At 38.6% G+C, this 26,137-nt stretch overlaps 2 protein-coding genes across 2 annotated transcripts in view; both read right to left on the bottom strand.

Moving 5' to 3' along the window:
• Positions 1-24,708, bottom strand: part of mgat4a (alpha-1,3-mannosyl-glycoprotein 4-beta-N-acetylglucosaminyltransferase A) — a 72,895-nt gene extending 48,187 nt beyond the window's left edge. Inside the window, exons 1-2 of the mRNA XM_065292893.2 lie at positions 24,540-24,708; positions 23,893-24,232 (exon numbers count right to left, since the gene is read on the bottom strand). Of these exons, the coding sequence (XP_065148965.1) occupies positions 23,893-23,986 (94 nt within the window). The 5' untranslated portion in view covers positions 23,987-24,232; positions 24,540-24,708. The remainder of the gene's footprint in view (positions 1-23,892; positions 24,233-24,539) is intronic.
• LOC141280848 (uncharacterized) lies at positions 3,754-6,318 on the bottom strand. The gene has a single exon (XM_073812011.1). The coding sequence runs from the start codon at positions 6,316-6,318 to the stop codon at positions 3,754-3,756; it is 2,565 nt and encodes an 854-aa protein (XP_073668112.1).
• Positions 24,709-26,137: the final 1,429 nt, after the last annotated feature.

Raw genomic sequence — 26,137 nt, 5'->3', positions numbered from 1 at the left:
CCTAAAGCTTTTTGGTTTTGACTAAATCATTCAAAAAATATTTGAGTTTGATTAATTATATTTTTACACAAGCAACACACACACAGACACACACATCTCTACTACAAATGAACATTTGAAGTTTGTTTCTATTAATTACCATTCTTGGACAATTACACCAAACGTGACAGAAGTGCAAATGTTACAACCTACCCTATAGGTGGGGTTAATTGTAACAGGCAGGGGGTTAGTTGTAACACTTGTTAAAAATTAAGTTTGCAGGCAAATATTTCAATACTATTCTGTCTATATCTGTTCTGATATTGTTTATATATCTGTCTATAATTGACAGGTATCCACACTGTATTCATTCATCCAGCCCTTTTCTAACAATAGTTCAATTATAAATGGATACAAATGTCGAAATATGTGAGAAAAAGCAGCACAATTATGACAATTTGTTTTTATATGTGACCCAGTCTGTAATAACCTACAGTTTCAAAATCAAATTCTGAGATAATGAGCATCAAAGTCTGATTTTAGCCATTCATTTCATTATGATTTCAATCTTTGACGTGACCTTATTCAATCAATATTAAAGATATGAACAAAAATAGATTTGATACATGATTTTGATAAGACAGGCACATTTATTTTGTTGGCAACAAGCAATTATTCGTGTGTAGCCTATTTAAAACAACGGCAAGAATTCGCTAACGTTAGGGGTCTTCATATCGTCAGTGCTGAGTGGTTAGTTGTAACACAGCGTTACAATTAACCCCGCTGGGTCAAAATATTTAAAAAACGATGCTATGTTAGTTAACAAGACACTGATTAATATGACATGTATCTTACACACCCCGCGCACCCCTTTAATTCATTTTGGGTACACATATGGAGCTATTTTTGGTTTCATGAATGTATCATTTGTGTCTGTTATTCACATTAAGTCTTATTGTGTATTAAGTGTTATTATTATTGGTTCAGCTGAGCTAAGAGGATCATCATTTATATTTTCAGTTAAAAGGGCTGGTAAAAGTAAGCATTTGCTTGTAAAAATTAAGGTATAAACATGGGAAATGCATGTATTGCTTAAATTTACATTCAAATGTATGTTTAATTGACAAAGCTCATATAATCTTGTGGCATTTTTAAAATAATAAACCTATATTTTACTTTCATTTATGCATTTAAAAATGACAAAATGAAACAACATGCAATAATATTTTTGTTGAAAATGTAAATAATGGTATGTTCATCATTTGCAATGTTCAATTTAGTTTAAATATGTCAAGAAGGTCACGGAACCAACAGAAAGATTGCAGAACGTCTCAATTCTCACAAAGGTTGATCGGGCAGGACAGGTCTTCACTAGAACACAAGTCTGTTCTTTGATTCCTCGACAAAAGTAAAACATCTCTTCACTCAGGGTTTTTGTTGCTTAACTGGTAGAGCATGGTGCTAGTCACGCCAAGGTAACAGGTTCAATATCCAAATACAAATTGATCAAACATACACTGGATGCACTATAAGCCTCTTAACATAAAAGCAACTAAATAAAAGACAGATACATTTATTTCAATATATACGGAGTTTGGACAGAAGACAAGATTTTCTTGCACTCTCCACCCTTGGGAGAGGAGTACAAAAATGTTTTAAGCAAGAAAAAAACACTCTCTGTCACAGATAACCTCCATTGTCAAGTTAACCTGTCAAAAAGCACAGAGACCAGGAGGACTGCAGAGGGATTGGCTTTGTTCTGCCTTGAGAAGTAATGAAGAGCAGCACTTCAAAGCGCTGCAGATGAAAGTCCACAGGCAACCACACTGGCAAGAGTAAAACAAAGCTGCTTAAGCCCTGCAACATGGTGAAAAAGCAGACTTTCAAACCTTTGTTATAAAATATGAATCAAAGAGCAAAAATGTAGTGCAGGTCTATGACTGGAACATGAGCTAGTGTATATAATGTCATTGATGGGTCATGACACCAGTTAAACCTCAAAAAGTCACATTTTTGACCCATTTTATGCTTGCAATCTATTATTATGATGGGAATTTATTTAATCGATCAATCTATTCCTAAAATATGGGCAAAAGGAAGGCACTGAAAAACAAGAGGGGTTGGCAGCACCAACAAAGGGCAACGTTTGTTTAAAAGCTAAACAAATTTTATGTGTTAAATTCTACTGAAACATTACATTGACTAAGATCAAAAATGTGTCAAAAATAAAAATAAATCTGACTTTAAGTGGATTTTAACCCCCTGGGGTCCAAAAACGCGGCGCCGCGTTTTGACGTGTTTTCTCCTTATCATGGCAGATCAACTTAAAATACTCCATCATTAATTTACATTTACATTTACATTTAGTCATTTAGCAGACGCTTTTGTCCAAAGCGACTTACAAGTGAGGTAAACAATAGAAGCAATTATGGCAACATAAGAACAGCAATACATAAGTGCACTGGAAATAGTCTCATCAAGTCCAACACAATATACATAGCCAAGGGTATGTTAGTAATGTTTTATTTTTTATTTTATTTTTTAGATAAAGAGGAAGGTAGATAGAGAAAGAGATAAAGAGAAGGGTAACTAAATAAAGATAGTAAATCTGTAATTAGGAAGTTAGGTAATGGTGGAAGAGATGGGTTTTTAGCTGAGTCTTAACCTCTCGACGCGCACTAGCTCGCGGACGGAAGGACGTCAGTTTTTTTTAATGCTGCTAACAATATATATATAGCCTACTGTGTACAAACAAGAATAATAATAACACTACTATACATCGTTTAAAAGGTCTAAGGGTTTAGCATCAGTGTATGGTGTCCGTTTTGAGATTAAATTGCTCTAGTATCATAAATATAGTATTTTATTACAGAAGTCCAGATGCATAATATATGCATAATATAAACTGACTCCTTACCTTTGTGCTGGTATAAGGAACGCGAATCGAATCCAGTCTGTTTCAGATGTGTGAATAACCCATAAAAACTCTCCAACAAAGTACATCCAATGACCACTGTTGTCCACAAATGCGTATAATCCGTGAAATATGGATATATTTTCCATTGTTTACATCAGATTTCAGATGCACGTCTTGTAATAGATTATAATATACAATCTGAGGACTATTTACATCGTAACACTTGTATATGAGAGCACACTCGCGTTCAAAACCAGCGCTCAAACTTGATTGTACAAGTAGGCGGGAGTATAATACATAATATCCAAACAGCGCTGTCTAATATCGTGACGTCATCTGACTCGCGCGTTCCTCCAATGACTTCATGGAAAATATTGATAGACAGAACGTGTAGCCAATTAGAACACGAATTCAACGATCTTTGTGTGAAGTTTTATTTCCTGGTGTGGATACGGCATTTTATACGCTTATATAAGGATAAACAATAAAAAGAACGAACGTGTATGCATGTAAACAAAAGACTTTTATTTTGTGGCTGACTGGCACTAGTCTTACAAAAACTCTTGCAAGAACCTCATTTTGGGTCTATTGACTTCAAACGTGAAATATAACTTCTTTAGACTTGTGGCTTTGGCCTCATTGCATTTCTAGGTTTCACACATATATTTATCATTAAGATTTTTAGTGTTAAAAAAGATGTTATGCAAAAAAAATTTATTACAATGTACTTCAGCCTCTCTAACTTTTTTTTATCTTAAAATAATTTTGAAACATGGAAAACGAAGCTCAAAGTGTCTTCTATCTAATGATACCACAGTTATGCTTATACTATAAATGGTTTAGTAAAAACAGCCCTTTTAGTGAAAGTAGGTATTTTCATGGTTTCGGGCCAGAATGGGGGTGCTTTTCAAGAGGTTAAAGACAGCTACAGTGTCAGCTGATCGTGTCACGACCGGCAGATCATTCCACAGTTGTGGGACAGTTCCTGAGAAGGTACGCGTTAGTGTTTTCTTCCCTTTTTGGGATGGTACCACAAGTCGTCGCTCGGTGGCAGAGCGCAGTGATCGAGAGGGTACATAAGGCTCTATAAGCAAGCGAAGGTAAGGGGGTGCTGACCCAGTGGTGGTTTTAAAGGCCAGGAGCAGAGCCTTAAATTTGATGCGGGCTGCTATAGGAAGCCAGTGTAACTTGACAAAGAGAGGAGTGACGTGCGCCCTCTTTGGCTCATTGAAGACCACTCTTGCCGCTGCGTTCTGAATCATCTGTAAGGGTTTGGTCGTGCAGGCTGGAAGTCCTGCCAGTAGCGCATTGCAGTAGTCCAGCCTGGACAGGACAAGAGCTTGGACCAGGACCTGCGTAGCATGCTCATCTAGGAAAGGTCTAATTTTCCTAATATTGTAGAGGATGAATCTACAAGAGCGAGCAGTGCTGGCAACATGCTCCGTGAAGCTAAGCCGATCATCAATGACCACTCCCAGGTTTTTGGCCGTCTTGGAAGGCGTGATGGTCGAGGAACCTAGCTGAATGGAAAAGTTGTGCTGAATCTTTGGTTCAGATGATAAGACAAGCAGTTCTGTTTTCGCAAGGTTAAGCTGGAGATGGTGATTCTTCATCCAGAGTGAGATGTCCCTCAGGCATGCCGATATGCGGGCAGAAACCGTAGGATCATCAGGGTGGAACGACAAGTGAAGATGAGTGTCGTCTGCATAGCAGTGGTAGGAAAAGCCAGACTGATTGGTATCCAGGAGGTTATTTTGTGTGAAGAAAGTGGAGAGCTGGTTGAACACAATGCGTTCAAGAGTCTTGGAAATGAAGGGAAGAAGAGAAACGGGTCTGTAGTTCTCTAGCATAGCAGGATTGAGAGTGGGTTTCTTCAGCAACGGGGTTATCCGGGCCTCTTTAAATACTACAGGGAAGGTGCCAGTGGAAAGGGATGAATTGATAATGTGAGTGAGAGCAGGAATAACAGACGGAGAGATGGCCTGGAGGAGATGGGTGGGTATGGGATCTAGCGGGCAGGTAGTCGGATGATTAGAAGCCAAGACCTTGGAAACATCTGCTTCGGATAGGAGAGAGAAGGAGGGAAGGGAGCATGTCTCAGGGATTTGAGAATGCGCAAGAAGCGGCGGCTCGGAGAACTGACTGCTAATTGTTTTAGTTTTTTTCACAAAGAAGGAAGCAAAATCATCAGCCGTTAGGTCGGACGAAGGTGGAGGGGCAGGGGGACAAAGAAGGGTAGAGAAGGTCTTGAAGAGAGTGTGAGAGTCAGGTGAGTTGTTAATCTTTGAATGGTAGTATAGGGTCTTTGCAGAGGAGACATCCTTGGAGAAGGAGGCAAGAAGAGACTGATAGAGGCAGAGATCAGAAGGATCATTCGATCTGCGCCACTTCCTCTCTGTAGCCCTGAGTGTGGAGCGATGCTCACGGAGAACCTCAGTTAGCCAAGGAGCAGGAGGTGTGACCCGGGCCGGTCCAGATGTCAGAGGGCATAATGTGTCTAAGCAGGATGTAAGAGTGGAACAAAGTGTGTCAGTGGCATTGTCAGTATCTAACAGAGAGAGTTGGCTGGAAGCGGGCAGCGTGGAAACAATCGCAGAGGATAAGCGGGAGGGAGAGAGCGTGCGCAGGTTGCGCCTGAACGTGACCAATGGGGGATCGTATGTAGCGACAGGGGGAGTCAGGTCGAGGTCGAGAGTAATTAGGAAGTGATCAGATGTGTGAAGTGGGGTGACCTGGGTGTGGTAGGTGGAACAACAGCGTGTGTAGATAAGATCTAAAAGATTACCAGACCTGTGTGTTGGTGAAGTAGGGACTCGCTTGAGGTCAAACGACGCAGTCAGGGTGTTGAAGTCAGCTGCCTGTGGTTTCTCCAGGTGGATATTGAAGTCACCAAGTACTACTAAAGGAGTACCATCCTCAGGGAATGAAGACAAAAGTACGTCTAACTCCTCCAAGAAGTGTCCAAGTTGACCTGGGGGGCGATAGATAACTAAAAAATGCATTTTAGTAGGGTGGATGATAGTAACAATATGCGATTCGAAAGAGTTGCTGTCACATGAGGGGGTTTGCTGTTGGAATTTCCAGTCCTTTGGGATGAGCAGACCAGTTCCTCCACCCCTTCCTGTTGTGCGAGGACTGTGTGAGAAAGTGTAGTTGTTGGAGAGGGCAGCCGGAGTGGCAGTGTCCTCTGGTTTAATCCATGTCTCAGTAAGTGCTAAAACAGAAAGGCCAGAATGTGAGGCAATGGCAGTAATGAAATCTGCTTTGTTGACAGCAGATTGGCAGTTCCATAAGCCAATGGGAAGAGAGAGTGAGGCAATAGTGGAAGGTGGGAGAGTGCGGAGGTTATTAATATTTCTCCCACGGCGACGTGATACAACATATTTACGAGTTGTAATGACAGTAGAGATTTGAAAGCACATAGTAAAATTATAAGAATAGGAAATGTACAAGAGAGGAAAAAGAGTGCTATATAGATAAATAGAAAAAGTTAGTACAAAAAGTGCAATACTTAAGTGCCCAGTCGGTGTCCCTGCTCGGTGGAGTCGCGCAGGTAGAGTCGATGGTCTTTACACTCTTCGGTCTTCACACGACGAGGGCTGCACGCGACCGCTGCCGCGGTGGACTGACTGTTTTTATAAGTGCTTCAAATGTGGGCTGAAACTCAGCAGGCCACGCCCGAAAACAATCAACAACAAGTTAATGGCCGAAACTACTACTGTATTTACTGTAATACGCTAAAGCACGCGAGGACACGCGAGAACAAACGCGGATTGCAGCACGTGAGACAAAGGTAAACAAGAGAGCGTTTCTTAGCAACGACACTGCGCTAAAACTTCACAAGTCTAAAATCAAATACACTTACACGTTTCTGTGGACTCCTGTTGATAACTGCTTCACCTGAAGACTGAACTGTTTACTGCTGTTTAATAATCATACACTTACATGTTTGACATCATTTGAAACCGTAAAGGGTCTTCTTTAATATGTGTACATTCACAATAACAACAGATCTTTGTGTTTTTGTCAAATAAAGAAAATAAACAGCGTGTGCATCCAGACATTTTTGTCTCCGCCAGCTGCCTCTCAAAACACGTTACAAAAATCAATTGAAACTCCGTGAATAGTCACAAAAACATGATACGCATATCCAAAGAAAGCCTGAAATGTCTACTTTTAAACAAGCTAATTATAAGTGAAAACAAATATTTCCTCTTTATATAATCTGCATTGAAGTAAAGAGAGTACCGTTTTTCCTGGCTGAGCTTATTATCTCTAATGCGGTCACGCCCACAGGCTGTTGACATGGTAATGAACAGAGGAGCAGTTCAAACCATAACAAACAAAGCGTAAAGTTTTAAAGACTTGACCATATTTTTTGGATGATAAACTTTATACACACATGTGAGGAATATCTTAATTTATGTCTGGACATTGTGGAAGAGAAGCGTTTATCTTTAACCTTACCCAAGAAGAAGAACAATGGAAGACACACTGGAGGAGGATATATTTCTGAAGTGAGTAACTTATTTATCCTCATTTATATTTGCTATCATGTAATATGGGTATGGCTTGTGCATTTCAGCCTACATAAGCGACCTCAGCAGACTGCACGCTTCGGATTGAAAAGCTTTCGCATTGTTTACAAACGAGGACACGTGATCTCATGTAATGGCGGATATATGTTACATGCTATACAGTGTTAGACACAGTAATTTACTTTCATATCCTTCATGGAAACTTTCAGTGAGCCTGCAATGCAGGCTCTTTTAAGTGTGTGCTGTAATATGATTCCATATATTGTTTACATGCAATGCAATTCCATACAATGCGCTTTACACGTGACGCCGTTTTTTATGAGCGCCGCGTTGTTTAAGCGGAGACGCGAGCTCGCGCACGTGGTCGCCATATGCAATGTGTTTTTAAAGTTCATACGCGCTTACATAAACGCGTTAACAACAGAAACTATATGATCAGGCGATCGGCATCTGAAAACAGTCATCTGAAAACAGCTTTTATAAAACTAATCACTGCAGATGTTTATCTGAGATGTTCTGAATTTATGAACATGATAGTTTATCTGAATGTAGTGCTATCAGTGATATTATTTACCCATCAGTTATGTATATAAGGGTATTTCTGTGGACAATTTATGCTAACAGCTGTTTATAACTCTCTTACAGGTCTGCATCCCTCTCATCAGTACAAAACTATGAAGTGGAAAAACATATTCACACTTTTTTGACATTAAGTTATATGGTAACATGAGCAGCTCTGTTGTGTATCAGTTTCTTAGTTTATACAAGTTAAGTTTTTGAACAGGGTTTGTTTCCAAATAAACTGAAAATGTCCTACTGACCTTCATTTATATTTTTATTATATTGTTAACTTCTTAATAAACCTCAAACAAACATGTTTACATTTGTCCTCACATTCTTTACTGTAGTTCCCTCCTAGCTCATTATGCGAGTTTTTGTTTGCTAGCTGTCAATCAATCCTTCTCGCATACGGCCTCTCTAAACAAAAAGTGTCTTACAATTTCTAAATCAATATATTGTTTTATGTGAATGAGTAGGCAGGATGATTTTCACATCATTTCTGTTTAGAAAAGTCTTGTTAAAACATGTTTAGTATGGGTTTTGTGGACTTATATCAGTGAGTTCAAAAACCACGCATAAACATTTTTCTCTCAAAAATACAAACATGTACATACATGTAGCTCATATAATATTTTAGCCCAGTTTGTGCTGAACGCAGTGGTATGAGACACTTGCCATTAATATGTTTTAAAGCAACTGAAAAAAGACCAAATGTAAGAGCATGTCAGAACCTCTGCCAGTGTCCTAAAATGGTCGGACCCCAGAGGGTTAAGGTTGCCCACCAGAGCATTAAATAAAACTGCCTAGAACTACTGTATATAGTCACTACGCTATCATGCACCTTCATAACGTGATTATGAGATTTTGAAAATATTTAAATTACACTTTACCTCCAGTAAACACAACATTTTGATCAAAACAATGCAACTGAGCTCATAATGGCAGCCAGCAAGCACCATCATACTAAAACATGTGGAGTATGCAGTTTAATAAACAGCAATAGACGGGCACGTAAACACTTTAGTCGTATCTATTCCACACTACCTGAAGCGTGCATAAGCTTTTGTCTTGCACATTACACAGAGATTCATCTTAAACATGACATTAGGGGGTTTTCCCTCCCAAGAACAATGAAAATTACATGTAAACAGGAGTGAAGAGGTTTGCTGGAGTCATGTAAACATTTTACCCTGACTAAAGTGCTCATTATAGTTCTGCATAGGTCGACACCGTAGGGTATGCATCGCAACTTCTGCTTTATCGTCCATGTCAACATGCAATTATACATGCAGACGCTAGCATCGTTATTTACAGGGCTCCAGACTGCCACCAAAATTTTAGAGTGTGCCACTGAATTTTACATCCAGTCGCACATGTGCGACCAGTAAATTTAACCATTTTTTTTGTGATGTGACACTGAATTTGAAAACAGCACATTGTACTTTCTGCATCTATCATTAAAGTGTTTATTAGTAATACAGTGGAAATTGGTAGAAATGTGAATATTTGGTTAGCATTAGGGTTGTAACGGTATACCGCTATGACGGTATACCATGATATTAACATGTACGGTTATCATACTGTTAACATTTGCTTATTACCGGTTATGGAAAAAATTATAATAAAGGAGATCTCACCTGCGCTACTGCGCATATGCAACTTCATTTCACGTGACTGCTAGACGCCACTCGTTAGTGTACAGCAGAGAAAATTTAAGAGCCAGAGACCACAAATTCTAACCTCTATCTCCCACTGGGAAAAAGTTAAAATCTGCAGTATGGGAATACTTTGGGTATCCCAAAAACGAGCACGGGTTGTCCTTAAAGATGGATATCCAGTTTGCAAGAAATGTGGATGAAGAGTGGCTGCAAAAGGAGGAAATGTGTCAAACCTGTGCTACCATATTTGCAAACACATCCCTCTGTGCCTCTAGTTAGCATGTTGATTTACGGTGTGTGCCCCTAAATTTTCTGGTTGCGCCCCTAAAATGTTTAGTTGGGGCCACAGTGCTCCTAGTAGGCTTGTTGTGATAGTCGGTGAAACGGTGATTACCGGTGCTTCAGCCTCTCACCGGTTAGATCACTTGCCCACCGTCTTTCACCGTCGTTTTGATATTTTCTTGTAATTAAATCATTTAGTTTCGTTAGAGAGAGCAAACACTTACAACTGAATGTGTCTGCTGGCTGAATCCAGCGGAGCTGAACGCGCGTCATCACAGCAGCGGCTGCGGGTGTCAGATTTCATTCCTGTCAGACTGCGGCGAGCAGACGATGGCAGAAGCCGCGTGCTTACTCGTTTTTGTTATAAGATACATATGATGTTATAAGATACGTATGTTTAATATAGGCGAGATCGTTTTGTTGTTGTGTTTTTCATTAAGAATAATAATAAACCCATCATTCAAGCAGCGCTTTATGGAGGAATAGCCGGTTGCTCTGCTTGGGACTGGCGGGTTTCTGTCAGAAGTACCTGCGCACATTGACTCAAGCACTTAAACCAGCTGTTGCACTCACATTTGCACGCAAATTCATACGCGATTTAACGCAGCGTACGCAAGCGCTGGATTTAAACAACAGTTGCATCTAACTCAAAAGTGAAAGTAAAATGCGCACTTCTGTGCATTTATAAGCCCCTCCCACCCGGTGAAACCGGTAAAACCGGGTTTGTCACGCGCTGATTAACCGGTGGGAAAATTCTGTCACCGCAACAACCCTAGCTCCTAGTGAAAAAAGTTAGTCTGGAGCCCTGATTTAGAAAATGATTTAACAAAATCCAAGCCGAAGAACGGACATTTAATCTGGAAAGGCAAGTTATTCAACTAAACAATAGCACAGAACAGCAGGCTGGTGTCCGTATATGTTAAAGTAACATAAACAGTTATTTACACAATAGCACATCAAACATACCTGGGAGGCTAAATAGGCTAAATTAACACAACAAGCCAAATCAAGTTCACAAAGGTCCCGAAGTCATTCTGCATTACTGAATCCATTAAATTACATAAATACAGGAGCAGCACAGAGTGGACTCTCGCGGCTGTAGACGGTAATGCTTTCTCTTGGTTCATATGAAATAATTTTGACTAGAAGTTCCAGGACCCGCCAAACTATAAAAAAAGTGCGACTTATGGTCCGGAAAACACAGTAGGCAGTATACACGCGTGTAACCCACAGAAGTAGTGCAACAGCCAAAACAGCAGCAGCAGCTTGGCCAGTAAACCCACAAACGAAGAGGAAGCAGCAGATTGTTGTGTATGATTTGAGAAGGCCAGCAGTGATGGAGGAAAATCAGCAATTTTTGTTGCAGTTTGGGTTAAATCACCTTTCAACTTGGTCCAACTTTGTTCTTATCATTGCAAGCAGAAATGCCCATGAAGAAATGCAATGCAGATTTATTTAACCTGGCGAGAGGGGTTCTGGTGGACCAATCACAGTGCGTCCTGTACACGTAGAATGGATATGTTGTTACATTTTTGGCGAGTTGCGCGTCAGGCTACGCACAGCCATGTAGCTATGGTGTAGAACCTAAGCACGACTATAAATTACCCATACTGTAAGTCTTTACTCTGATTATTAAAAATAATCACATTATTGATGCGCATGTAAAAATTTTCAACATTGTTGCCTTTTATATTGGACAAGGAGGAACAGGATGTTGAGATTTAAAATAATCTTGAAAAAACTAAAACCATAAACATACACACATGAAAATTACTAAATGAGTTTACAGCGATAAGAGGTCATTGGAAGAGTGTGTGTGTGAACAAAGACATTTGCTTTTAACACATGGCCTTGTAAAGAAAAAATGGAGGGGTCAAGACTAATGGGACACTGAGAGCTCAGTTCACAATCACAACATGTTTCTTTTTGACACGCACAGTAAACAAGCAACAGGGCAGAGCTGCATCTGACTGCAGCAGTTTTATCAACTCTACTCAGGAAACGGCTCCACCCTCTTTTTGTAATGTCTTCTCCTTCCTTCTCTGAAGATCTTACAACTTCAACCTTCATCCTCAAAGGTGCATTGTGTAACTTTTCGAAGGATCTATTAACAGAAATGCAATATAATCTGCAAAACTATACTATCAGTGGTGTATAAAGACCTTAGACAATGAACTTTGTTTTTGTTACACAGTAATAAACTGTATTACAGTATTATTGGCAACCAGCTGCCAGAAATACTGTCATTTCTACAAAAAAAATTTACAGTGTACTTTAGAATGAGCTGTTTTTATCTACATACACCGCAGGTCTGCTGACATGGAAGTTGGCGTCATGTTTCTACAGTAGCCGTAAACAAACACACTGTTGTACAGAGCGCATTTCCACCCTACTTTGTTTCAGATGACCACATGTTTGTCCTGTGGCGTCCTGTGGCAGCTAACAAATGCATTTTGAAATTGAGGGGTGAGCTGTTGGTTGTAATACGCAATCTAACTACTAAACCTCTGACCTCTGGAACAAACACTTGTCAAAATAAATAAAAAATCGGTTTCGTAAAGACAAGGAGATGGCAAACATGAATTAGAATGTGCAAACAGCGGTTCGGCAGCCAGGCGAAAATTCAAGGATCTGCAGCTAAAATTGTATACATTCATTTTATCCCAGTAACGTTAGCTCAGTGTAAAGCTGCATTCAGACTAGCAGCGACTAGCAGTAGCAGAGCGACGCGATCTCATTGATTTCAATAGAAGCTTGGCGACTTCCGGCGACACGAGCGACAGTCACCATTGGCGACTGGATGGGATGTGTCCAGTCGTGGGACAAAGTTGAGAAATGTTTAACTTTATGCAAATTATGAGCGACTTTTGGGAGCGACCACCAATGAGAATGAAGCAGCGGGGTTCACATCATTCGCCTCTTATCAAAGTGGACGTTACTGATTGTTTATGACAACCACATTTAGAAACGCCTCCTTTGAAAGAGCCGAGCGACACACAGCGACAAAGTCGCTTTTAATGTGAATGCACCTTAATAGTTGATACGCTTTAGCTACATGGTAATTTATTTATTTATTTTGCTTGTTGTAAGCAATAATCTACTCTAGAGGGACTCGGCAGTTATAGATTCTTTGCGGACGTCTATCGGAACTTATGCTTGGGCAACAAAAGCTGTTTGTTTATGTTGTAGCCAGTTAAACCATCTATAAATTTTGTGTCTGAAGGAAACTCCTACGTTAAAATATGTTAATCCTTTTTAGTGCAAATCTTTACGTCTTTACTAAATCCAATCAGTAGTTTTTTTTTTTATCGCCAAAGGTTGGTGCTGGCGCAAGCTGTTAGTAAATCTGGCCCTCAGTGTGTTAACTCAGCCCGCATAACACATCTCTCTAAATTAATGCCAACCAGTTCATTCATACAAACCCATAATTGTGATGAGGCCAAGCAGAAATGAACTATGAATAACTGAAAAAGAAAATGCAGACAGAAAGGAAATATTTAGAGTCATTGTGTGACAAGATCACTTCGTTGGTCATATGATGTGTGGGTGAATTGTTTCGGGACAGTGGTATGAATAGAACAAACAGGAAAGGTGGTGGTTTAGAGGGGTAGGGGTATGAACTCGATTCTCGGGAACCGATGAATGAGTCACTTTTCCTTCTCTGCCAGTTAGTGAGAAACAGAAAGTGCAGGATAAGCAAAATGCTGTATCTCAGTGGGAAAATCTGGGTTCTTCTACAAGGACACTAGACAGGCACCAAATACAGTGCTTGTATCTTTACACTCCCCTATTATTTAACATAACTCTTGCCTGTTTAAAAAAAGTTTTTTTTTCAGTGAAATTATACACTTAAAAAGGTAATTAAAAGGATAGTTCACACAAAAATTTAAATTCTGTCATAATTTTCTCTTCCTCATGTTGTTCCAAACCTGTAGTTTCTTTTTTCTGATGAGCACAAAAGATATTTTGATAAATGATGGTAAGCACACAGCTAATTCTAACCATTGACTTCCATAGTAGGAAAAACAAATATGATGGAATTTAATGGGTACCGTCAACTGTGTGCATGCCATCCCTTATCAAAGTATCATCTCCATCATTTATCACAATAATATTCTATAATATTTGTTTTCCTATGGAAGTCAATAGGAACAGAAAATTCATGCATGTTTAGAACAACATGAAGATGAGAAAATGACAGAATTTTCATTTTTGGGTGAACTATCCCTTTAAAAGGTTCACAAATATTCACAGCTATGCCACACTCTACTTTATTTTTGACCCATAATGGGTAAATATTGGACAGAACACACCACTGGGTTAAAATTGACCCAATGCTAGGTTGTTTTAACCCAACTGTTGGGTAATTATAATCCTCGGTTGCATAACAACAAACCAACATTGGGTCATTTTAACCCAGCATGTGTTCTGTCCAATATTTACCCATTATGGGTCCAAATTTTTGGAGTGGATAGAAAGAACATCTTTGGTTCCTCAAAGCTAGTTATTACAGTTTATGTAAGGAATAATTGACGATGGACCGATGAATTACAAGAAAATAAATTATTTCACTTATACCGCAAATATTACTAAGACATTGCTCTTGTGGGTTTTTTTAAGACATTTGACAGGTCAGGTGCGCGTTTATGGAAAATTAATGCATACCTGTAAAACATTTTTCAATCTAAATCAAGTGTTCAACATCTCTGTGGTATAAAGAGTTTTAAATATGGATATTACTTATTACAAAATCACAATTATTACCTTCAGAAAGCCTTTATTAGCCCCCTGAAGCCATTAGTGGATATCGTCTGTGAAGGATGGATACACTTTTACTAGGCTTGAAAGTCATGGACCCTGTTTTCTACCGTTATAAAGCTAGGAAGAGCCAGACATTTTCTACAACTGAAATTGTATTTTAAAATTATAATTGTATTATATAAATTGTATTATATTTTCTATAACTTAAATTGTGTTCATCTGAAAGATGATGGACATATGCATTTCAGATGGCTTGAGGGTGAGTAAGTCATGGGGTAAAGCACTTTTCATATTTAATTGTTTACAAATGATTCTGTTAAAAAGTACACAGTATAAACCCTTAGTTTGTAATATAAGTGAGCTCCTTGAGCTTCAATGACTGTTTGCAGCCTTTAGTAAGAGTTGTGCATGAGTTGTGCAACACTGAGCTGCTGTGAGAAGAATTCAAACATGCAGCGTAAGGAAAGCAAGGAACCAAAAGGACCTGAAAATTTTGTGCAAAACAGAGGGAAGCTTTACAGCTTAGGACAAACCTTACTAATACAAAAAACTTTGCTTTGCTAAACATACCCAAATATCTGATTATTTAAATGATATGTATTCAAATTTAGGATTCTTAGGTATGTAAACCTGTGAGCAGAATTGTATATGCAAACAAAACTAGACAGAACAAAATGAAACATTTTGACCGCATGTTACATATGTTGGCTGAAGCAAAACCAATTGTGACCTTACCACAGCTTTAACCAGCAGCTTCATCGAAATTATAACCTCAGTTAAACAACAGTTTGTCCCCAACACTATTCATTCACTTTAATAGGCGTTACCCTAACCTTCTGGTATGGAGTGCAAAATTCTTCCATTCAAATCCAGACCTCTGATCCTTATCCTGATCTGAATCCAGATCCTAATGGCGGTTATGGAAATGCACTGCAATTCCCTTCCTAAACCTACAGTCACCATGCCAACCTAACTACCCTGTTGGGAAGTAGATGAGCCATCTGTTTAGAGTCCCTGCACATCTCCCTCTGTCCAGCTCTTATCCCTCTGTGACCGTGTCTCTCAGCTCAGGTTTAGTCCTGGTGAATCACAGCGAGTTGTCTAGTGTTAAAGATGAAAGCCCCTTCTGGTTCTGCTGACATCACTGCTGCTCTGTTCTGTTTCCATTTTGGTTGCCGAACTGCCAAAAATAGTGCCTGGGCTCCATTAGCCATGTGCTTCGATTGGATTACCTATCTCTGTTAACTGTCAGCATATCACAGAAATATAGGAGATAAAAACCATGACGTACACATAAAACACAACTATATAAAAACAGGGATTAGAATCATTAGGTCTGACATTTTAAAAAGGCACCTATTATGCAAAATCCACTTTTACAAGGACCTAATGCTGCGTTCAGACCAGCCGCGGTAGACGCATCAAGCGCAAGTGATGTCAATGTTAAGTCAATGTGAAGACGCGTTGATGGGCGTCTGGAGGTCTCGCGGCGCGAATGAGGCGTTAAGCGCAGTAGACGCTATTTCGCCTCGTTCGCGCGAATTAAGCGTTGCCGTGGGAAAAATGTTAACGGAAAAACATGCCGCATTAACCAATCAGAAGCTTGCTGTAGTAGTGACGTGATTACAGAAAGCGAGCAGATTTGCAGAAGCCCCTCCCATGACGCAAATTTCCGTATGAATGTCTCAATGACTAGAATTTCACATGCGAATGAAGCGAGTAAACTTAAAATCTTCAAGCGGCAAACTAGACGTGAATTTGCACCTCAAACGCAGCTGGTGTGAACGATTAATCGTTTTTTAAAACGTGGTCGATTAAAAATCTACTCTCAAAGAGCAGAATAATTTTTTTTCATATTTATTTCCGCAAACATTGAACGGAGGTATGGAAGCATTTTAGATTTTGCAAGCAAGACGTGTTGTGGCTTTTAATTTCTTTTTATTAATTACCCATTTGTAAACTGCTGATCACTGTTCTTTTTTATTAATATAGTATTTGTATTAAATCTATATTCATTGAGTTGAATCGAGAATCGAGTATAAAAACCTACCCGAGAACTGGAATCGAAAATTCTACCGAGAATCGAAATCGATTTGATAGCTTGTGAATCAAAATCGAATCGATCTGGAACATCTGAATCAATAGACCTCTCTCACAGTAACCGGAAATACGTAATCGTCGTGTAAGCGGAGTTCCTGTCAAGCGTCAACACACTAGAAAAACATAAACCCGGGCAAGTTTAAAATGGATCAAAGAGTCTACAAAACTTCGTTAACGGATTTGCCAAATATTACATTTGCTGATGTGACACAACTAATGGAGGAAAACTCTTTCCATGAAGAATTTGTCAATAAATTTCTAGGTAAGTAGAGAGCGAGTATAACTGTTACTGAACTGTTAACTAAAACGACATATAAGTCTCGCCGGATAGCCTGAATCCACTTCTGTATACCTTCACCATCAACAGGGAATTGATGGAACAGATACGGCTTTTTACATTGCCTTGACTGCGGAGGAAGTAGATTTCCGCGACGATTGCGTAGTTCCTGTCATAAATACGGAAGTTGTGAGAAAGGTCTATACCCAGCCCTAGTTGACAGTGTGAACACAACCACTGTACAATAAAAAAATAAATCCACCCACTCTTTCTTTTTTAATCCCAATTAAACCAAAGCAGTCTCATTAGACATGCTGTTTTGATTCTCGTTAATGTGATGTCACACTGATAAAGCCCCACCCACAGCCACTCATTGACAGTAAACTCACAACTCGCGAAACAAGCCATTTCTTTTAGCAATATATTCAGCAGCGGCATGCAGAAAAAGTGTCAGAATATTTTCAAAATGGACGAAGCATGCACGCAGCACAAAGCATGTCCAACTGTTATTCATGAAAATCATTTGGTTCCAGAAGAATCAATTTTGCAATTATTAATACTAAACAGAAGTGATGTTTCTTACACAACTATATATACCCATGTGCGAGAGAGAGAGGGCAAAGCAAAGTATGTTGAATAACACCTGCCAGGAATGACAGCCAGGAATGAGTTCATGCAACAGCTCTTGAAAACAGCAGCCTCTGGCACTAAAGAGATGCGAGGTGGTAAAACTGAAAAATGTCAACAGCAAGAGCCGAAAACTTATTAGGACTCAATGACAACAGCTGCGTTCTTCAACCTAATATGGAAGTACAATGGAGGGGAATGCCACAGTAAAGTGTAATGGTGACTCAATGAGAGCTTGTCTGGAATACCGACAATGTTCTTGTGTCTTCTTGCACAGCAAACAACACTTGACAGGATACACACAGTCATTTCAACCATACACAGCTTGTGCAAAGTAAAACAAAACCATGTGCTACTCAAGACAACACAAAACACACACACTTTACTACTTAATTACCTTTAAACAGCCCCAAAAAGTTGAATAAGAACTAATAATAAAGACTGAAATGAGAAGCAACTTCTTGAGTTAAACTAAACATTATATACAGACTACTTGATGCATATTTGGCGGATCAAAGCGGTTTACTGTGCATTTAATTCATACATTTTTATATCAGCATGTGCTTTTCCAAGGGATCATAATGCAATGCTCTACCATTCAAGCGGTTTCTATTAACTTGCTAAAGCACAGCAAACTAAATCCATCAGAATGTGTTTCTAAATAAATCCCTTTAAACCTCCAACAGGGTAACATTAGTGCTAAAAAAAGATAAAATCTAAATGAAACTTGCACGTCGACCTCACTAATCAAACTCTCGCTCTCAGAGTCTCCGAGTTCATTTTCTTTCTATTGTAAATCTGTGAATTTCTCTATCAGCAGTGTGCTTAACACAGCCCCCTCGCTTTCCTGCACCTCGGCTCTGCTTGACAGGGCACGCGTGGGCTCCTCACGAAGCAAAACAATCCAGCCCCACAAAAAGCAATGCTTTGAGAGCGCTACGATGTGCCTCTCCATAATCTTCATTAAAAACTGACCCCTCCCGCACAGTTTCTCTGAGAATAATCATCCCTGGACTGCTATTTTCAGCCTATTGTGATTTCCACACATCCTGATGGAAAGCCTCTGTGGTATCAGTGGAGGAAAAGAATAAGAAGAAGTAATAAGCCAGTGGTGCAGTTAACATTAACCTCTTGTACTGGAACAGTATCGTAAAACAGTGGTTCACAACCTGGAGTCTGTGCCCTCTTAGGGGGAGCCAGAGTTCAGGGGGGCGTGGGATCTGATGTGCTTCAGGGTAAAATTTTCCACTAATAATATTATGGGGCGGTTTCCCAGACAGGGATTAAACTAGTACTAGACTAAAATAAATGTAAGAGCTGTTTAAACTGAAAACAACTTGCACTGACAAGTAATTTGTTTTGCCTTGAAATGCACACAAGTAATGGTTTTAGTAAGGCATGTTTGTTAAAACAAGTTATATTTCCTAATTAAACAAAGACCTAGTCCTGGCCTTAGCAAATCCTTGTCTGGGAAACCGCCCCTATATAAAAATATATTTTTATCATATGCAAAGATAAGGTAGTTAAAATAAAGAGCTCAGATGCAAAACCCTTTCACATGTGCATTTAAGATTTATTCTTGTAAATAAGTATAGGCTTTTTTTTATCAGGCTCTTATGTTTAGGTTTAGCAATTCCACTTTAATGGCAACAAAAAATGTTTTCCAGTAAATAAGTAGTCAGTAATTAAATTCAATGTCACACAAATGTCACTTTAGTCATTTCATTGGTATTTAACAAATATGACTGTCTTTCACTGCAAACCCCTCTAAGTGCATGCAAGCTTTGCTCAACGTGCTTATCAACAAAACGGCAAAATCAAAAGGAAAGATGGATATAGAGGTTTGGGGGTCTCAGATTGTCATATGTACATGGGAGGGACCAAGAAAAACGTTGTAGTAGAATGCTGTAGAATGCTGAATGATCCATCAACATTTCCCCTTTTAGCCCGAGCAACTTTTGTGAACATAATACAGAGACCCACATAGATCAACTCTTGTGGGTTTGAACCTACAATCATTTAATTACCAACTCAGATCTTAAATCACTACAAATTATATAATCACCACTACACACTTACCCTGGTTTCTAATCAGTGTTACTTAAGATGTCATACACATGAGAACATGCAAACAAACATCACCGTTATCCTATACCTTTCTTGATAAAGTAATAATCAGAAAGTTGAACAAAGGTTCAACTTTGATCAAAGGGTAAAACTTCCCTATTTAAGTACTAGATAAACACATTTACATTACAGCTAGGTGTGGCCAACTATTTTCCAATAAATATAATTCATTTAAGATATCACACTGAGACCTCAGTATGGCGCTGAAAAGAGGCATTGCAAAAGAGCAGAAAACGCAATAAAAGATTTTCAGTGACATTGAATTGTGTGACAATGAGTCACTGAGATGTGCACATGTGGGAGGGGCTCATTTCAACAAATACTTTTCAAACAGTGTGCTTTTCACAGAGCATGTGACTAAGGCTGGTGACGGTTGGTGTGCACGTCACAAACTATGAAAATTAAATCTCGCCCAGCAAGATGTCTTAATGAGGTAAGATATTCTCTCTTGGTCACATAAGGTTGCAAAAAAGTAGCAATCTGTGTGACAAGTACATCATCAGGTCGCATTTTAAGCGCAGCTGGAAATATTAAACCCCCAATACAGTTCCTCACTTGAACCGTGTGTTGTTTAATGGATGGAAGTGCTACAATAAACATACACATAGGTGCAGATCCCGTGCGTGCTCTGGGACTCAGCTCATGCATCCACCGAAATTTACATTTTTATATTTCAAAACATATGTACCGTATGCATTATATATAAGCCTATATGCATCAATGCCCACGTGCCATACGCACCACTGTGGTGAATTGGTGCAATACCATCGTAGTCGTAAAATACTGCCAGCATCACAGTCCTACACGTGACCACAAAATTCACCTGAAGTATATTTGGAATTAGCTGTAACTTCTGAGACCTTTCAAACTGATCATCAAGCGTGCCATTGTACCTTTACTGCATAACTACCAAATTAGCCCCGTTATGATTATTCAGGATAAACAAGGTTATATAGACAGGTCCAACAACAAGGTAAACGAGATTTTAAGAAGAATTCTTCAACTGTCTTTCCAGAAATGCATAAAAAAGTCTACTATTAGAATAAGATATGAAACGGATTCTGTATTAAAATATATATATAACATTTACATTCTTATTCGTTTTACAAAGCCTTACTGTTGATATGAAGATGACATGAAATTAATATGGCATGAAATGAATAAAAACATTTCAAACTCTGCACTTTTGAATGTGTACTGCTTAGTTAGTAAATTATGAGGAAAAATGTACAGGACTTAGCTTTAAAATTACAGAACACAATATTTGACAATTAAGATAAACCAATTTATGTACTGTCTGTTGATCATCTGCAATCCAAATCTCCCACATTTTTTTATATTTTAATATTTTTTACCTCAACTCAGATGAATAAATACATCCCTATCTTTATTCAATGCATGCACTTAATCTTTGTACAGTGTGTCGTGAATGTGTTAGCATTTAGCCTAACCCCATTCATTCCTTAGGATCCAAACAGGGATGAATTTAGAAGTAGGGCTGCACGATAAATCGCATGTGATTGTCATGCGCATCTCGTCAGTAATGCCGATTCCTTGATTAGTATTAAATCGCCATCAGCAGCTTTCAGGTGGAGCGGCATTTACTACACAGAGCTGTAGTTCACAAACAATCGGGCAATTTCGCCTTAATTATCGAGGACGTATCGCCTGTGATATGTATGCGATATCGCCCAGCTTGTCAGGGAACTACGGCTCTGTGCAGTTAATGCCGCTCCATCTGAAAGCAGCTGATGGCAATTTAATACTAATCAAGGAACCGGCATTACTGAAGAGATGCGCGTGATATCTCATGCGATTTATCGTGCAGCCCTATTTAGCCCTATGCTTAGTAGTATTTAGCCACCAAACACTTCCATGTTTTCCCTATTTAAAGACTGTTACATGAGAAGTTACACGAGTACGTATGGTGGCGATTTTTTAAGCGGATAAAAAAGAGAACTACCCTATTTTCCAGACTATAAGGGGCACTTTTTTCATAGTTTGGCGGGTCCTGGAAGTTAATGTCAGGTGCGACTTATACGTCAAAATGATTTAATATGAACTAAGAGAAACCATTAACGTCTACAATCGCATGAGTCCACTCTATGCTGCTCCTGTATTTATGTAATTCAATGGATTTAGTGATGCGGAATAACTTCGGGACCTTTTTGAACTTGATTTGGCTTGTCGTGTTAATTTTGCCTATTCAGCCTCCCACGTATGTTCTGTATGCTATTGTGTATCGTGTAAATAACTGTTTATGTTACTTTAACGTGTACGGACAACTATTCAGCCTGCTGTTCTGTGCTATTGTTTAGTTGAATAACTTGCCTTTCCAGAATGTCTGTTCTTCGACTTGGATTTTGTGAAATCATTTTCTTAATAAACGTGACGTATAGTCCAGTGCGATTTATATATGTTTTTTTCCTCTTCAAAAAAGTTTGAGCGAGAAGGGGAGTAGTCAAGAGTGATGATGTTACTGCGCTGCTCTTCCGCCATACAATATAGTTCTCATTTTTTATCTGCTTAAAAAAAACGCTGCGTTTTATTTTGTGCCACCATACTTACTTGTGGAACTACTCATGTAGCAGTCTTTAAATAGGGAAAACATGGAAGTGTTTGGTGGCTTCTAAATTCATCCCTGTTTGGATCCTAATGAATGAATGGAGCTAGGCTAAATGCTAACACATTTACGACGTGCTGTACAAAGATTAAGTGCACGCATTGAAAAAAGATAGTTATTTATTAATATGTCTAAGTTGAGGTAAGAACATAGTAAAATATTGAAAGACGGTGGTGTTTTCCTTTAAATGGCAAAAACGTCAATTAACACCAAACTTGAATTCTCAATATTTATCATGTGTAAACTTCTTAGAAGCTTTTTCCATTTGTGTTTGGGAAATGCAAATGTGAATAAATGCATTCAAGAAACACATTTGACTACATTTGAATGCTTTCTAGAAAACACAATGAGCACTGCCGAAAGTCAGGAAGTATACGGATGTATACGTTAAACTTCCCACAACTCTCGTCAATACAGGGATACACATGATCCACTGCTGAACACTGAGCTGTGACCTTGTGCACCAGAGCTCATTCATTTCCAGCTGGGAAGGTATGGCATTATCCTAAACACAAATTCCAACATTAAGGGGCGGTTCCCGGACAGGGCTTATCCTAGCACCAGACTATAATGCATGTTTGAGCTGCCTTAATTTAAAAACACCTTGCACAAACATATCTTAACACTTGTCAGTGACATTGTTTTGTCTTAAGGTGCATCAGTATTGTTTTATGTAAGGTATGTTTGTAAACTACTTAAATGTCCTTATATAACTAAGGTGTAGTCCTGGATTAATCTAAACCGCATCTGAGAAACCGCCCCAAGTGTTTTCAAAAGTTAGATCTGATGTAGTCATGCTCCTTAAACTCACAAAAATATAAAATAACGCTCTTTTATGAGACATCTAAATTAGTTTATAGACAGCACATGGTGTGTAACAACCGTGTTACAACTATTTTGAACTATTTAGCATTTTACAATTGTAATAGTTTGTGTCAAAATGGCACACTTATTAAAGTAAGATGCCGCAATAAAAATGTAACTTGTTATAAAACTAAAGAAAAATGCATTCTGAAACTGTCTTACACTATTTAAAGATGACATGTTTTTTTTTTTTTTTTGGATTTCACAGCATCAATAACTATTGTAACTACAGTCACTATGTAGTAACTATGTGTTTTACTGGGGCTATAAATCTTTAGTGTTTCTCAACCAGAAGACCCAGGTCCATTTCAAAAGGTGAATCAAGTTAGCTTAAAATGATACAAAACATGAAAATACAAGCCTTAAAATAAGCTAAATGTATAACTGTTTAGATTTTACAATACATATATCACATATCTTTTTTGTTTCTATAACAACTGGGTAGAAATTGTGAGCCTTCAAATATTGTTGTGGACAATGGGGGCCTCTAAATCAATTAGGTTTGGAGCCACCTTTGCAAATATTTACAAACTAATGTGTTTGAATGCAAAATGAATGAATCTTGTAGATCAATTTACCTTTGCCATTTTGCCAAGCCGTGTACCAGGACAGAGAGAGAAACGAGGTGAAGAAAACAATCGCAGTGGCAACAGTTCCATGTCTGAGCCTCATCTCATTTCAGCGCCTCCCCGTGCAGCTCCTCCGGATCCAGCCGTGCATATACGCGCTTCAGAGGAGCCGAGGGGAGGTGACAGAGGCACGAATCATCCGCTGTCTGCTTCGCGGTCCTTCTCCTCTCGGTCGCTTCTAGAGTCACGAGGCAAACCAACAGAACTGATGCATTTCCAAAGCAAAATATGCAATCCTCATGCTTTACTGGAGATCATGAAGCGCAGATAATCTTGTGATTTCCCGCACCTAAGAAAAGGAATAGACACGGTTACATTATTTATTTGCGTTTCTGACAGCTTTGCTAAATTAACATGCAACCTTCTGTTTGGAGGTAATTTTAGCTGTAGGAAAATTACAGACCACTATTTAATACACATAACTTACAGAAATAACGTTACTGCAGGGGTCCGGTGTTATAATAAATGGGGAGGTTACGTAACGTTAAACATAACAATGATAGTTTTATAAATCAGAGTTGACTACCTGTCGGAGGAAGCCAGAATACGTCAGACACAACAGGCATGCTCAACAGCACAAGTTTAACAGATCTTACCTTTTCGCCCTGTTATTGAATAGCAAACCAGTCCGAGACCGATCTCATACGCACACGCTTTTAATAAAATCAAACACAAATACGTTTTGTGACGTTTCGTAAATTTATAAATGACACGCGCCGTCCTGCCCGGAATCTTCAGCGGTGATGTGAGCTCTCAATCAAGCTTTGTTGAAGACCACACCCACCGAAAGCTGCGGTAGCCCACTGTGAACGATGATTGGGTAAAGTAGATTGACCCCGCCCATCGAGAGTAGTGATCGCTCATCTTGGATTTGATTGGCTAGAGTCAGCGCGCAGCTCCTGCCTGTCACCACATGGTGAACTTAACGCATTGCACAGATTTATTTTCTGACATAACACTTAACACACATTCTGCTTATTTAAGCGGCTTTGTCATTAATATATTGTTTGTTTGTTTTTCAGTGCAAAAACATACCATTAAATATTATGCAGCATAAATAATTTAGTAATCCGTATGCATACTTCAGGTTTACTTCAATTTAATTTGGTACAAGCATGAACATTCTCTTTTGAGTGCTATATGTGTGTGTGTGTAATGCATGCTGAAAGTAGGCGCCTGAGGGCATGCACATTTAATGAATAATTGATTGGCTTATCTGACCTTCACTGTCATTGATAGCATGAGGGCTTGAACCCTTGTTGCATAAAGGCATCTTTTATAAAATTTTTCTACAGTCCAGTAATTGTTAGGCTGGTAGCTACCATTGTGCTATAGAATAACCACTTGACAACTGTTGTAAGTACTTTTTGTTTTACCCCATCATGTGAAAGTCACATTCTCTGGAGCCTGATTTTTATCCCCATGGCCAGCAGTTAACTGATCCACACGTTTCACATTGTTTAGAAACTAAACTATTTCCATGTATGGGTGAAAACTCTTAATTCTGTTTCGCTCTGCATCTTGAAAAAATGTAATACAAATGTTTACGTATATAACATAAAAAGTATATATTAAGTTAAATTCTGTATCTTATTACTGAAATCAAACAAATTACATTTTCAGGATCATTGTTGTTCTTTCAATTTGAAACACTAAAATGATAAAAAAAAAAGGATAACAACTTATTTTCCATGTAATACTTTATTTTTGCAGCATATGTATTAGTGTGAATAGGGAATACAAGGCACAAACTGTTATTTAAGATTTCATTAGGATGATTTATGGCTATAATACAAGGTTAGTTACTGTCCTCCAGAAATAATTAGAGCTAAAGCTTCGGTTGAAGAAACATCTTTGGATCAAGGTTTTTCAAATTGAGGTCCAGGGGCCTCCAGGAAGTTCTAGGGGGTCTCACAAATTTTTAGTGAACAAAAAAAGAACATTTGTAAAATGTATTTATATTTCATTTCTTACTAATAAATTCCAAAAATAATTTTTATATGTATTGTATCTTTCTATTGTGTTTTCAATGTTAGATAATCTCAGTCTGGGGTTTGTAAAGCAATATTCCTTGTATAAAGCAGCTATAAAACATTTATTGTCAAAGTTGCTGCAGTATAAATTAATTCAATTTGAAAATGTTTCTTTTCAACTTTATACTTTCAACGTTACTCTAAACGTAGCAATTATATTT

The sequence above is a fragment of the Paramisgurnus dabryanus genome, chromosome 15 (genome assembly GCF_030506205.2).
Source record: "Paramisgurnus dabryanus chromosome 15, PD_genome_1.1, whole genome shotgun sequence".
Lineage (NCBI taxonomy): Eukaryota > Metazoa > Chordata > Actinopteri > Cypriniformes > Cobitidae > Paramisgurnus > Paramisgurnus dabryanus.
The sequence above is the reverse complement of the archived record's forward strand: the minus strand, read 5'-3'. Positions and strand labels throughout refer to the sequence as shown.

Bases quoted from the DNA above. Each gene is read 5' to 3' on its own strand.
- LOC141280848 (XM_073812011.1), bottom strand. From the start codon at position 6,318: ATGTGCTTTCAAATCTCTACTGTCATTACAACTCGTAAATATGTTGTA.